This window comes from Gossypium arboreum, chromosome 13 (genome assembly GCF_025698485.1).
Source record: "Gossypium arboreum isolate Shixiya-1 chromosome 13, ASM2569848v2, whole genome shotgun sequence".
Classification (NCBI taxonomy): Eukaryota; Viridiplantae; Streptophyta; class Magnoliopsida; order Malvales; family Malvaceae; genus Gossypium; species Gossypium arboreum.
In genome coordinates this window covers 128,844,448-128,859,446 of record NC_069082.1, presented here as the reverse complement: position 1 = coordinate 128,859,446, position 14,999 = coordinate 128,844,448, and the positions used below count along the sequence as shown (strand labels likewise).

At 29.6% G+C, this 14,999-nt stretch overlaps 2 protein-coding genes, 1 long non-coding RNA gene and 1 other non-coding gene across 5 annotated transcripts; 2 read left to right on the top strand and 2 right to left on the bottom strand.

The window, feature by feature from the left end:
* Positions 1 to 3,812: 3,812 nt before the first annotated feature.
* On the bottom strand, positions 3,813 to 5,343 carry LOC108485927 (uncharacterized). The gene is made up of 2 exons (XM_017789767.2): positions 4,970 to 5,343; positions 3,813 to 4,433 (listed from the first exon to the last, which is right to left on the bottom strand). Exons 1-2 carry the CDS (start codon positions 5,304 to 5,306, stop codon positions 3,904 to 3,906), a joined length of 867 nt encoding a protein of 288 aa, XP_017645256.1. The 5' UTR covers positions 5,307 to 5,343; the 3' UTR covers positions 3,813 to 3,903.
* Positions 5,344 to 7,834: 2,491 nt separating this feature from the next.
* On the bottom strand, positions 7,835 to 7,908 carry TRNAV-CAC (transfer RNA valine (anticodon CAC)). Its single transcript has one exon. It is a non-coding gene; the product is annotated as a tRNA-Val (tRNA).
* Positions 7,909 to 7,994: 86 nt separating this feature from the next.
* LOC128286778 (uncharacterized) lies at positions 7,995 to 9,440 on the top strand. Its single transcript, XR_008277486.1, has 3 exons — positions 7,995 to 8,133; positions 8,279 to 8,482; positions 9,036 to 9,440. It is a non-coding gene; the product is annotated as an uncharacterized LOC128286778 (long non-coding RNA).
* Positions 9,441 to 9,720: 280 nt separating this feature from the next.
* LOC108484137 (uncharacterized) lies at positions 9,721 to 13,444 on the top strand. 2 transcript variants are annotated; one of them, XM_017787814.2, is made up of 5 exons: positions 9,721 to 9,805; positions 10,155 to 10,617; positions 10,756 to 10,861; positions 12,617 to 12,713; positions 13,243 to 13,444. In XM_017787814.2, exons 2-4 carry the CDS (start codon positions 10,506 to 10,508, stop codon positions 12,693 to 12,695), a joined length of 297 nt encoding a protein of 98 aa, XP_017643303.1. In that variant the 5' UTR covers positions 9,721 to 9,805; positions 10,155 to 10,505; the 3' UTR covers positions 12,696 to 12,713; positions 13,243 to 13,444. The 2 variants fall into 2 exon arrangements, with proteins under 2 accessions (XP_017643303.1, XP_052880438.1); XM_053024478.1 differs by having other exon boundaries at positions 9,745 to 9,805; positions 13,216 to 13,444.
* Positions 13,445 to 14,999: the final 1,555 nt, after the last annotated feature.

The following is a 14,999-nucleotide window of genomic DNA, read 5'->3' as shown; positions in this document are numbered from 1 at the left end:
GAGTTAGGTGCAGCATTAAATATAACTTTATTACGTGAGATAACCACAAATTCTAAGTAAAATTAATATTAAGTAATTTTAAATTTTAAAATATTAAAATTTAATTTAAATTTTTAAAGTCAAAATGTAATTTTATCATTTTCATTATTTATAGAAGTTACAAATTCTAAAGACTATAGGAGAAATTGTTTTTCCCCTTTATGGGGTTGTTACATTTAAGGTTTTACAAAATTCAAAATCAAGTCGGATTATACATACGGGCGAAGTCAAAATAAATTTTTAAGTGGGGTTGAATGAAATTTTAATTTTTATAATCTATATATTTATAATTTTTAAAGGATTAAATCGAATATTTATAATTTTAGAGAGGGCTAAAGTATACTTTTATCTTTACTAATTTAAAATTTTAAAAGAAAATTAAGAGCCTAAATATAAATTTTTCATTTTAGAGGGCGAGCCACCGCCACCACCACCTCAGATCCGCCTCTGATCATACACCAAAACAAAAAGTAAACTTAGTGCATAATTTTTTTTCTCTATAACTCGAACCCAAAATTTTATTTAAAAGAACATTAAACTTATTATCATTTAATCCGATAATTTAAATTAATATTTTGTCTTTATACATTAATAGTGAGCTATAATCTTACATTTTTATTTGTGATTAAATAAATAAGTTGTAAAAAATATTGGTTTCAAGTTGTCATAAAATTATATTTGGAATATTTTATATGTTTATATAACACTATAAAAGAGAGTTTTGACCAAAATGTAACTAAGTGGTGAAGGGAGAACTGGAGGAGTTTTCAACTTTAAAAGGTCATAATTTTAAAACCTCATTATTAAATATTAAAATTAACATTATATAAAATATGATTTTAAATTTTCTAAAGGGACTAAATTTATAATTTATCATATTTGGAGGCCCTGCCCTTGTATCTAATTGAAAGTACATAGTTTTTGAAATTACTAAAATATGTTTCAATAAATAGACAAAATATTATTTTGTTTTCTAATGCATGCAATAAATTATAATCTTATTTTTATTTGCCAACTCTTAATTATTTAAGTAATGATGATTAGATGTAGATTGATAGGAGGATTAATTTAAATTTTTTGGATTGGTGTTACATTGATATTTTTTTTCCCTTAAAAAGTGGTCAAAATCATATAAATATATCGATATTAGTATGATGGAATTGTGAACCCAGAACGAAATTGCGAACCATTTGATCAAATATTCTGTTACAGGGTTCACAGGATTACATTTTTTTTGCAAAGCCACATCCTTCAATGCGGGGTCTAAATGCTGACTGATTATAATGTTTTTATTATGTTTTAATTTGATTATAATAGTGTAATCGCTTAATACTAAAATGCTTTTGATTAAATTAATATTTCCCTTTATTTTAGTTGAGTTTCACAGTGTGTATTATTTTATTTTATTTTATTTTGATTGTTGATTATAATTATTCGGACTATATTGATGGCGATTATAATTATAACTTTTAAAATTAAAATTATACTTCAAAAACTCGTTGTATTATATCCGCTAACAAGGTTGAAAAACTATCGAGTGTTTTTCTTATTAGTTATATATATATGTATATATAAAGAGATAAAATAACATTTAGTCCTTGAATTTAGAAATTTTCCTAAATTTAATCCCTAAATTTTGATTTAATTAGGTGCGATAATGTAACATTCTGAAATTGGAATATATCATCACACTTTAAAGGTTTTCAAATTTAACGGTCAAATTTGAAAAGAAATTGTAAAGTTTCAGGACTAATGCGAATAAAAAAATTTAAAGACGAATATGAGAAAATTAACTGAGTTAAAGGACTAAAATAGTTTTATATCCCTATTTTTAAATATGAATTATTATTTGAGTGAAGTTTTAAATTCTATAAATGGAATTAATAAATCTACATATATTACGTTAATTTTATTTTTTAAAAATACTAATTTAAATCGTATGTTATTATTCCTTTCTAATACAATTAATTAAAAAAAGGTACCAGAAAACATCATTTTTGTTTTCATTAAACATAAACATCACGCGTTTGGAGCCTAAAACTTACTTATTTTGAAAGTTTACAATTACGTCCTAGACTTGTGTCGGATTGAATATAGATCTTCATAGTGCTCAAATTTTAATTTTGGTCCATCTAATTTTATAATCTTGATTTTAGTCCAAATAATTAACGCTTAATTAATTCATTAAAACACTGACAATTTTTTAACTTAAAAATACCCTTCCAATGTAAAAAATTGTGTCAAGTCAATGAGTTTAGAAAGAATTTTTAAGAAAGAAAATCATGTTTTATTTAGATTGATTAATGAAATATAAAATTTGGGTGACCAAAATGAATTTTTAATTAAAAAGAAATCCTTGTGAGAGTGAGAGTGAGAGTGAGAGAGACATGTAAGGATTAAATTGGAAAGTATTAATATTTTTTTTAAATAATCATAAGATAACGATTTTTTTTCTTAAATTGGTAGTATGATTTGATTGGAAGCTATCAATATCTATTTTTGACTTCTTTTATTATTTCTATTTTAAAAAAAACCTAAAAAACGTCATTTCCTTTTCAATTATCAGAACCATCACACATATGGAGCCTAGAACTTACTTATTTTCAAAGTTTTCAATTACGTCTTGACTTGTGTTACATAAAATTTGGTTTTTATATTTGGTCAAATTTTGATTTTAGTCCCTCTACAATACCCAAATTCGAAAATGTGGTAATTATTTTCACCAACCAATGGTCTTATAAATTATTTCAATTTTATCAGGGTAAACTACACTAGTAGTCATCTAACACCTAACTATTAGTAAATTTCTTGTTTGGTTACCCAATTATTCAATTTTCTTTTTCTATCACCAACTGGCTGATGGTGGTAGCTTTTAAAATGAACATAATTTTTTATTTAACGGTCAACATTTATAAGGTTAAATCACACCCAATGTTACTAAACTATTAGTAAGTTTAAGTTCTGACCATTCAACTTCAAAAAGTTACAAAATGGTCATTGAACTATTCGAAAGTTTTCATTTAAATCATTGAGCTATCTCGAAGTTTTTATTTAAGTCATTGGTTGTTAAGGTTTTTTTTTTGTTGTTGAAAAAATCCAACTAGCAAACTCCAAGCGACGACAATTGGTACAGTGGATCAATACCCATTGACAAGTAGAACATACCTTAAATCCAAGTCAATTTGATGATTAGAATGGAAGGTCAAATAAGAAAATTGTTTGGATTTTGGTTCACAAATTTGTGATGTTCAAAGATGTTTCATGAAAAAAAAACTAAATTATAATTTATCAATGAAATTTTACTTGTCAATACATGAAAAATTTTTAACCGATCGATATCGATCTAAAACATTTTATATATTAATATTTATTGAAACATAAAACAAATAATTAGATAAATTGATATAAGTGGATTTCTTCCATATATATATATGTGCGTGTGTGTGTATCCAAGGGCGAAACTAAAAATTTTTTTAGGTAAGCTGACAGAAGTTATATGTTTTTATGAGAATTAAAATGTAATTTCATCATTGTATTGACTTATATCTTCATGGTCCTGTTAATGACTAAAAAAGATTAAATTGAATAGTTGGGTCATCATTTTATAATTTTTCATAGTTAGATTATCGTAAAAATATTAATAATTGAGTGACCATTTTATAATTTTTATAATTGTTATTTACTAATAGTTAGATTAAATTTACACTAAATTAGTTGAATTTTATTAATGATTAGTGGAATTTAGATTCCACAAAAAATTTATTAATAAAAAACCTAATATGTCTAGATACTTAAAACTAAAATATCCCAAAAGAAAACCTAAATTAAAAATAAAATTATAATTCTCAAAAAAAAGAAGAAGATCTAATTGGTTCTTGGATCGGCCCATTCAACCCTCAATATGAGACTATCATATCCATAACCATTTAGCTTCAATACCGCTCTTTCAGCATCTTCCTTCTTCACAAAATTGACGTAACCAAATCCCCTACAGATCCCGGTTTTCCGATCAATCCCCACGTGAACCCGGCTCACCGGTCCGAACGGTGCGACAAGTTCACGCAAATCGGATTCCATAGCATCCTCCGAGAGGTTAGTGAACCGAATAGTATTCTCCTCGTCCCTGTGTTTCATATCGGTTCCGTTTCTCTTCGCTCCGGCGCCTCTCTTACTTGGAGGAACGTAGGCAGTCTTGCCGGAACTGGTTTCAGATGCCGGAGGTTTGTCGACGGTTCCATTGGCTGGTGGTGGAGCTTGATCCTTGTACGGACACCTCGCAGTCCAGTGATCGCCTTTTTTGCCGCATGTTCTACACAGCATGAGAACGGCACCGTTTTTGGCTTGTTGAGCTAAAGAATGTTCGGCAGCAACCTTTGGTTCTTCTACTTTGCTACCTATAAGTAGTTTCAAGGATATTTAAGAATAAATGTTTAAATTTAAATTTCATCCACTATTTTACAAAAATTTATAAATTAATCCCTATATACTAATTTGTCAAATTTTATTTATAGTATTTCTCACGGAAATTGAGAAATTAGTTCAAATATTCTAATTTGTCAAATTTTAATTATCGTATACAATAAAATTAGGAAATTTATTTGATTAAGTCGGTTTTCTCAAATAAATTTGGCTATATATAAAATATAAATATATTTTAAATATAATCAATTCTTTCTTCAGTTCGGTTCCGTGAATTCAAAAACTATAATAGGTTAAATTAATCAATTAAATTAAGGTCAAAATCGATCAATCCGTCCCACCCGATTAAATCAAAACTGAATGGGTTTATTTTTGGGTTTTTTTTATTAAAACCGAAAATTACTCCCCCTAAAAGTGACTAATTTTCAAAACTCTATTAGGGACCGGTTCATAATTAAACCTAAAACAATCAAATTCATATCAAAATAAACCGAGAGAAAAAGAAACGAACCACGTCGTTCAAGGGAGATTTCTTCAGTAGAAACCATAGTGAGTCGGCTATCATCATCTTTATCAGCCATAGCACTTCCAAATTTAGCCCAAGACCTTCGCTCCAATATCCGTTCCTTGCGTGGAGAATCGACGGCGATTTTTCGGACTCGGATCGTCGTCGTGACTCTGACTTGTTTCCCTTCTTCGTTGTACTTATACTCAATCACCTTCTTGATCCCGTTCTTGTCGGGACCGATTACTTCCTTCGGTGGTAATAAGTAAGTCAAATCCTCGGCGTCGTTATCTTCAATATCTGCCCATCGGAACTTTGTTTGCTTGGTAGCTTTAGTTGCCATCGAAGAATAGTAATAAAAATTTCAAGCTTTTTACTATGGCGGGAAAGGTAAAAAAAAAAAAAGCAGACGGTATAGTAACTAGAGAGTATTTTTAGTGTAACTTTTATTTTTATTTATATTTTTTAACTTCAAGATGCTTTATATAATGCTGTAAAAATCCTAATCCGATTTGAAGTCATTAGGAAATTTAAAAAAAAATCCTAATTCGATTTGAGTTAGTATGGCTTATTTTAATAATACATAAAGATGGATAATATTAAGGATGTTAAAATTATAAGTCCCTACACTTTTTAAAATTTTGAAATTTAGTCTTTATATTTTTAGGAATCTCTTTATTTTTTAGATTTCAAAATTTAGGTCCAATTGTTAATATAATTAATTTTTTATTAAATTTATTGATGTGATATTTTGAAATAAAAAACTCACTTAGTAGTCATGTAACTAAAAATGACATTATAATGAACATAAATTTTAAAAAAAATTTAAAATGTTAACAGATGGACTAGAATTTTAAAAAAAAAGTAGGGCTAAATTCCAATAAACAAAAGTAGAAGGATTCAATTCTAAATTTGTGATGACTATATAAACTTATGGCATATTGTATGTTAAACAATAATGGATAAATTTTGTTTTTAGTTTTTGTTTTATGTGTAAGTTATGCATTTAGTTATCGTATTTAATTTGGTCACTTTTAGTCATTGTACGTTTTGAATTTTGAACTGAGTTGTAATTGTTAAATTCATTACATTTTGTTATTTTCAAGATGTTATGTAGAAAACATAACAACTATAGTTTGGTTAATACTGAAATTTTAACTTTAGAAAAGTACGAAAATTAAAAGTGACCAAATTAGTCCATAACTTATGCATAATATAGGGACTAATTGGAGAATTTGACCTAACTTTTAAGTTAAAAATTGGATAAAGCAATATTTAGTCTTTGAGTTTTGTATTTTTTCCAATTTGGTCCTTGAAATTGGATTGTATTAATAGTAAAATGACGTGAACTCTGAATTTGTGCCATGTCATCATCTAAAAATTAAAAAAAAAATCAAGTTATGATGTGGCGCAATCTTATAATGTCGCGTCATCCTACCTTAATAGAAGATAAGTTTAAAAACCAAATTGGACAAAGCTACCAACTTTCGGAATTAATGTCAACAATGAAAATGTTCAAAGACCAAGATGAAAATACCATTCAAAAAAGTCTTAATCGGCTTCGAATTGGTCATATTATAAGAAAAAAAAAAGTGTTTCAACTCGAGTTCTAACTAGGGACCTTTGGTGTGTGAGACTAACATGATAACCAACTACACCACCCAAACACCGGTCGAGATACTTGTGACTGTTAAAATTATTTTTATTTATATTTTCTTTGATGAATAATATGAATAAAAAACTTTTGCTATTTTCCAATTTGTGATATTAGATTAATATTATTTCTTAAGGTTTTTTTTATTTAAATTTGGTACTTAAGTTTAGTTTTAATGTTTAGTTTGGTACTTAGATCAAATGGAATCGTATAACTCAATGAATGTTTGACATGTATGCCCAAGTAAAAAATATAGATACTTAATTGAGACAAAAAAAGCTTAGAGTACCAAATTGAATGTTAATGCCAAACTCTCACATACTTAACTACGACAAAAAATATATATATCAAATTGAAAAAACTCAGTTACCAAAGTGAACATTGAATTCAAACTTAGAAACCAAATTGAAACAAAAAAAACTCAAGTACGAAATTGAATATTTGAGCCAAACTCAAGACTAAAATTTCAAAATTCGAAAAGTCTGGAGACTGAAAATGACCAAACTAAAACATAAGGACTAAATCCATTTTGTATAGCCCATGAATGTTTAACACGTGTACTCTAGTAAAAAACAACATAGATACTTTATTGGGAAAAAAGGCTAAAGTACCAAATTGAACATTAAAGTCAAACTTAGGTACTTAATTGGGACAAAAAGAAGCTGAAGTATCAAATTGAAAAAACTCAGGTACCAGAGTGAACATTGAATCCAAACTCAAGTGCTAGATTGGGATAAAAGAACTTAGGTGTCAAATTGAAACATTAAAGCAAAACTTAATACTGGAATTTCAAAAATTGAAAAGCCTGAAGACTGAAAATGATCAAACTAAAGTATAATGACTAAATCCAAGTCGTATAGCCCAATGAATGTTTAACACGTGTGCTCTAGTAAAAAGTCATATATACTTAATTTGGACAAAAAAAACCTCAAGTATCAAATTAAAAAGCTTAAGTACCAAAGTGACTTCAATAAACTTAAGTACAAATTAGGACAAAAAAACTCAGGTACAAAATTGAATATTGAAGCCAAACTCAAGACTAAAATTTTAAAATTTGAAAAGTCTAGAGACGAAAAATGATCAAAAGTATAAAGGCAAAATCCATAACTTATACGTAATACAAGGACTATTTGCAGAATTTAACCTAAATCTAAGTAAAAAAAAAAGTATGAGCCGGGTTCAAACCAGTCATATCAATAAGGAAAAAGAATAAAAACTGTCTGAGCCCGGGTTCGAACCGGGGACCTCTAGTGTGTGAGACTAGCGTGATAACCAACTACACCACCCAGACACCAATTTAGATGCTTCTGATCGGTAAAATAATTTTAATATAGTTCTATTTTTTTTCTTTTCTTTGAAACATTCAAAATTACCGCTCAAATTTTGTAGGGATATATATAATCTCTGCGCTTCAACGAAAATAATATCAAAATTAAGAACAATTTTTTCTTTGAAATTTCTTTTTCTATTTTGTTTTCATGTGGACGCTCATCGTGCTTCACTCGATCGACAAATGGTAAAGATAATTTGATTAATAGTGTTTATAGATTTGTAATCTTTTTAGAAATTTGAATAATATTTAATGCAAATTTGATAATGTTTATTGATTTTTTATTTCTCCTAGTGTTTTGTTTATTGTTGTTTGCGATGATTTTGAATAGCTAATGGAGATTTTGTAAGGGAGAGCCGCAAAAAGAATCTGCGAAGCTTCTTCTGGATCTGATCTTATACCAAAGCTCCGATATCAATCTCTCATGTTTGTTCCATATTTTCTAATTTATTCATAATTTGAGTTTTTCCTTAAAAAAAAATTATGCTTGTAGATATTCCGGTCATGAAGAAATGAGAGAAATCGACTCTCCGAGGTATTTTTTAGTCATAATTTTTCCGAATCGATTATTTTCATTCAAATGTGGAATTTGTTTAAGTTATTGGCTGAAAAGAACTATGTAAACTTTTTTAAAATTTTATACAGTAATCTGTTTGGATATTGCAGGAATTTATTTATTTATTGATTGACCGATTTTTGCCTCTGCTGCCTGAAGTTTGATTACTAATTCTTCACTGTCATCGAAGCTTAGCATTCAAATTCTCATGCATAATTCAATGTGGAAAAATATAGTGAATTCTTTTAGTCTGTTTCAACAAATTATGGGGCCTTTTGAATTATAATTTTTTAGCATATTATTATAGTAAACATATAACTGGTAATGCATGCGAATGTTGGTGATTTAGCATCTCAGCTACAGGACTTTTGCAGAAGAAAAAAAATGTACAATTAATTGAAAACAAGAAGATATTATACTTGAAGGTATTGTAATGGTGTTATTTGGGCATTATGTTGGAAATTAGAGGTAAAAGAAGCTATCAGGAACCTGCAAATATGTGCTGAATTTGTTGTTATTTCTCATGATTCAGCTTCAAGCAAAGGAAATTGTTGATACAGATTTCGGGTATGGCGGTCGGAGGCAGTTGACTGAGAGGTAGAGCTTTAATGGAATAGTAATGAAGTTTACTTGGTTTTGGTGGGAAGGAGTGGAGTTGCTTGGCCTCTTTTATCGGGGTCCTAGTTTATATCATGACAGAGCCACGTGTCACACTGTGATTGAGTCTAGATGAGCAGGTGGACTGTACTGATAGGTCTAAGTAGAGTGACTTTACAGTGAGGTGTTTGAGATTTGAGGGGATTCAACGATGGTTTAAAAAGATGGTAAACTGGAGCACCTCGAATTTTTGTTTGTTTATTTTTTTATGGCATTGCTTATTAGTTTTCTCTTTTGCATATTATTACCATTTTCTACTGAATATTGTTGGAGGAGCTTCTTAGTGTTCTTTTTCAAGAGAAATCTTCAAAATCTTATTCTTTGAGCATCTGATGAGCCCTCAAACAATAAAGGTATTTTATCTGGAATGTCTATGTTGGATATAAAAACTATCTTTCACACAGGATAATTAGAAACCTTGCCACACTTCATTTTCCCATACTCTTTCACACGAATCTAACACCCCCCCCCCCCCCATCCACCAACCACCAAATTCGGTATTAGCAAATTTCAAAGAGGTTTATACCTTTTTTTTAAAGAGAATCCTCTTCCATTTCACAGGATGGTAAAAACATTCGAGGAACAGCTGCATGCTATGGCTCTAGCAGTGGAGAGACTTGAACATATCCTTCATTTAGTCGTAAGGTACTAATATGTTTCGTTTTCTTTACAAAATATTTGCATTATGTATAAAAAATAAAAAGTCACAGTCTTAAATATAAGACCATATTTAAAATTTATCATTTCAGATTTATTTAATTTTTATATAATTTTTATGAACATTATTTATTTCGGTTGTATCGTAATCTAGGTATATATATATTACATATGTTAAATTATATTGAATCTTATATTTTTATATTTTTACTTTTATTAAAATATATTTTTCTTACAAAATAATAAATATCATTATAAAAATATTTTCTTTTTATCTTTTACTAGAAATAAAATGCATTGGATTTCAACTTAAACACCATCGTATTTGATGTCTCAGTTTACCCTTTTTTTAACCACATCATCCACGGCTTTCTTCACCCATTTGCTTATGCCGTGTTGAAGTAAACCTAATACCCAAACATCCAACGTGAAAATCACGCGCGCCAAACGAGATCATTCTAAATCCGAAATCCAGTAAAATCCATAGATGTAAGAACAATATATATATCCTTTTAGTACCGATTTAGAAGTTTCCATTCCCGATTAAAGCCATCATCGGCCCGAAGAGCTTTACAGCCCAAAATCTTATTTTCCGGGAAAATCCACCGATAATCGACGAACTCTCTCTCGATCTCACCTAAGATTCGCCGATAATCGAAAATTTAAAAATAACCTGACAACAACAAAGATGAAGAAAGAAGACACAGTGAAACTCATTAGCGCTGAAGGAATGGAATTCGTTATCGACAAAGAAGCTGCTATGGTTTCTCAAACAATCCGTAACATGCTTACTTCTCCAGGTCTAATTCTTTTTTTTTTTTAATTTGATCTTTTGTTGGGGCAATTGAGTTTTTCTGGGTTCTTAATTGTTTATTGATATGAAAGGTCTTTTTTTATTTTTTATTTTTAATTTTGAACTTTGGGTATTGATGATGAAGGTGGTTTCGCTGAGGCGGAGCATGGGGAAGTGACTTTCCCGGAGATAAGTGCTGTGATTCTTGAGAAGATTTGTCAGTATTTTTATTGGTCTCTTCAATATTCCAGGTTTGGTTTTTTTTTTTTATTATAAATTTTCTAGGTTTTGTGAGCTGTTTTTTTTAATTATTTTTTTATTTTTATGAATTGATGTTTGGTTTGGTTTGATTTTGGGAAGAAATTCCATGGATTGTAGCTTCTGGAGAATCGATATGTTATGGTTTTAGTCCCTCTATTATGATGAAAGTTTGGGATTTTATCCCTCTACTATTTTGTTATTAGTAGGTTCAAATTGATACTACTGTTAGTTGCTTCCATTGAAGTGATGGTGTGAAAATTTTGTATTGTTATTTGATCATACAATCATGGACACATGGATCATATTCAATAAATAATAAATTTTCATGTCAGACGAATGTGAACTGATAATTAGTATGCCAATGAATCTCATAATGTTGTTTTTCTCTAAGAGCTCATTGTCTTGATTATGTTGTAAGTGAATTATCAAAAACAGTGTGTCTAATTATGGTTTTGGTCCCTCTACTATGCTGAAAGTTTGGGATTTGATCCCTCTACTGTTTTGTTATTAGTAGGTTCTAATTGATATCATTGTTAGTTGCTTCCATTAAAGTGTTCATATGAAAATTTTGTACTGTTATTTGATCACACAATCATGGTCACATGGGAATCTAGCCAACCATATTCGACAAATAATAAATTTGTGGGCTAAAATGCTTAAATTGGGACGTATCCTTTAAGGGATTGCTGGCCATAACTTTTAAAATGGTCAAATAAGGGCTTTTCAAATGCCGTATATCAGGTTTCAGAATTTTTGTTCTTTCCTCTTCAAGTATATTTGATTTAAAGCGCTTTCTAATCTAAACATGTCCGCATTCACTTAATTTTTACAAACTAGGTTGGAGTATGTAAAATGTCCTTATTTGAGCACTTTCATAAAAGTTTGGCCCTTATATGATTATTTTGAAGGGTTTGACCCTTATGTGTGCAACTGTAGAGGTTGTTTCCTGATTTGAGCATTAGCCTAAATTTGCATATGAGTCAAATGCTTCAAAGTTAAAAGAGAAAAAAAAGAAGAAAGATAAATGGTATGCCAATGAATCTATTATGAGAGTTCTTTTTCTTGATTATGTTCTAAGTGAAATTATCAAATTGTATGGCGGGAAGACTTTTATTGTTCTAATTTAGAACTAAATGTTAAGTGTTTTTAATGATGTCTTTGACTATATTCATAGCGGCTCCTTCTGTTTGATAGGAGTTGTTGTAGTTAAAGTGGAAATCAAAATTACAAACATTTCCTCTCTATGTAAATTTGCATAATGGATTTCTCAGTGATAGCTTAACATACTTATCTGATGATTTATCGTGTTTTCTCGAGATATGAATGAGCCATGATACTTTTCTTTTGAAATATTCCAGTTGTTTCACTTATTGTAGTTGGATTTTCTATGAGAAATATCATCTGAATATAAACGCTAATTTCTAGGTGAATCCAATTCATTTTGGTGTGAAATTATGGAATTTGCTGTGAGTGTTTTATCATCTTGGAGTGATTGTTTGACGACATTAAATATTTTCCAAAGATAGAAAGTTCTTTGTATATCCTCTTTATGTATGGTGTGGTATTTTAACATCATTGAAATTCTCAACCTCTCGAATTTATTCACTTATGCAAGAACCATCATTGTTTACTTTTGTTGATTGCTCGAATCAGCTCCATTTCTCTGTGTTTTTAACTTTGAGTTATGTTTACGAGCTCTTCCTGTTTTTGTTTTACGCTATTAAAAACGGTTACGATTTTGTCAGGGGCAAAGAGACTGAGTTCCACATTGAACCCGAACTGACTCTGGAGCTGATGATGGCTGCGAATTATCTCCATACTTAGCCAATTTTCGTTTTTTAGGTAAGATCTTCATTTCAACATTGCAAAACTTTTCAATGCACAAATGTCATCACTTGATAAAAGTACCATAGAGGCTCTTGTTTTAGGAGTCAAATTGCATTTTGCCCCCTCTACTCAAAAAATGAGCAACTTAGCTCCTGTATGTTAGACCAAAGAGTAAATTGGTCTTTCTTTTAAAAATTTCATTCATTTCTACCGTTAAAAAAGTCCTTGAATGTAAGTATGTGGCACATCACGTGTCACTGCTTTGTTATTCTATTAGCCATGTCAATTTTTAACAATAGAAATGGATGAAATTTTTAACAGAAAGGACCAATTTGCTCTTTGATCTAATATACAGGGACTAATTTGCTCATTTTCTGAGTAAAGGGGGGCAAAATGCAATCTTACTCTTAGTACAGGGGCCTTCATGGTACATTTACCTCATCAGTTTTTATTGTTTTTTCGTATTCCGGTCTTTGAATTCAGCAATAAATTGGTAACTATTATTTCCGTGTTTCAGCCATTTTTCTCTTTTGTGCAACTCCAGGTCTGTTTTCTTGCCCGAGAGGAGTATGTATGTCGTGTGCGTTTTAGCTTCTCTGCTCCAATGCATAGTGGCATATTTATGATTATCTTATGTGATTGTTTTGACTTAGAACATAGACTTATATGTAGGTAAATGAATGCACTTATTGTGAGACTTATGATTGATTCTAATACACCAAAATAACTCGAACACGGTTTTAGAACGTGACTGTTTATGCAATGTTAATCGGATATCTTTCCTTGCACGATTATAGCCTCATGTTTTGTCCGTAAGACACCTTTATGATGCAAGGTTCCCACACCTAGCACTTTGAGACCCTTTTTTTTTTTATTATAAACCTTCCAACACAATTGCGCCACGATGCACGACCTAGTTGGTGCTTGGATTATGGCGTAAGCGTTTTGAAAGGCTATGTTACTCCGACTTTTCATTTTTCTTGAAGTTTCTATGTCGGACATATATGGATATGGGCGCCGTTAAGATCCTTCAAAGAACCCTCCAAATACACAGAAATCTTGAATATACTCATGTTCTGACACACTGAGTTTGAGTAATATATTTGAAAGGTTCTTGAAGGTGGAGCAACTTTGTGCTAATGATCTTTACGGAATATCTGAAATAGGCATTGTTTTTGAATCTTTTCGTATGATTTTTCGATATTAAAGAAGCTGCGGTATAGAAGGGTTCCAACGAGGGGATCGAATCCCAATCTTGCTAGATGTTACCTTTTAAAGAGTTAGGTTTCGGGATTAGAATATTTTTGTATGATGATTGTTGAAAGAAATCGATAGAGTTTGAGATAACAGTTGAAGATGTTCTTTGATATTGCATGAATTATGATGAATAGGCCTAGCCCAAGTTTGAAAGTAAAATAAAAATGTGGATTATGGTGGTTAAAACATGACACAATGCGATTGCAAAATGAACACAAAAAACATGTCAAAATCTAAATAAAAGAAATACATCAAAAGTCATATAAATATAATATCTTAAAATGGTTATAAATTTTAGAGGTGAGCTTACTTTGGTTTAATAGGATTAGGTTTGTTAAATTTTTTCAACCGTTTTTCGTACTAACTTTGTGTATTGAGATTTCTAACTTATACAAAATATTAAAAATTATAAGTTTTTTTATCTTATTTAGAATATTTATTTTTACATTGTTGGAACAATGGTAAGGCATATTTCATTAACAAGAGAGATCTAGATTTAAACTTTGGAGACGATATTATTAAGAGGAATAGACATAAATTCGAATATGAATTATAAAATGGATATGAAAATATAAAATATATTTATTTTTACTTCTTTAAATAGAAAGATAAACACGCTTTAGCATGCTTCAATTGACGAACTCTGTATTGGTAATAATATTTATGCTAATTGAGTTAATAATTCAATTTAAATAAAAAATAAAATTCAATTCAGTTTAAGTATATATTTATTATAAATATAATAAAAGACTGTCACTAAGTTCATTACATCTAGATGAGATAGAGGAGATGAATTTAAATAACATTCAAGAAGGATAAAGCTAAAACAGGCAGCTACGTGTAAAAAAAAAGTCTAAGAAAAACAAATAGATAAAAAAAGGTAATTTGAAGTAAATGATATCTAGATAAAAACAAAAAAAATTGCAATGTGGAGGCAACCATCAAATCAATGATGTGACAAGACAATGCAACGTGGAAGCAATCATATTAATGATGAGACATGATTTTTATCAGAAAACTGTGTGAGATTCAAAGAAAATTAAA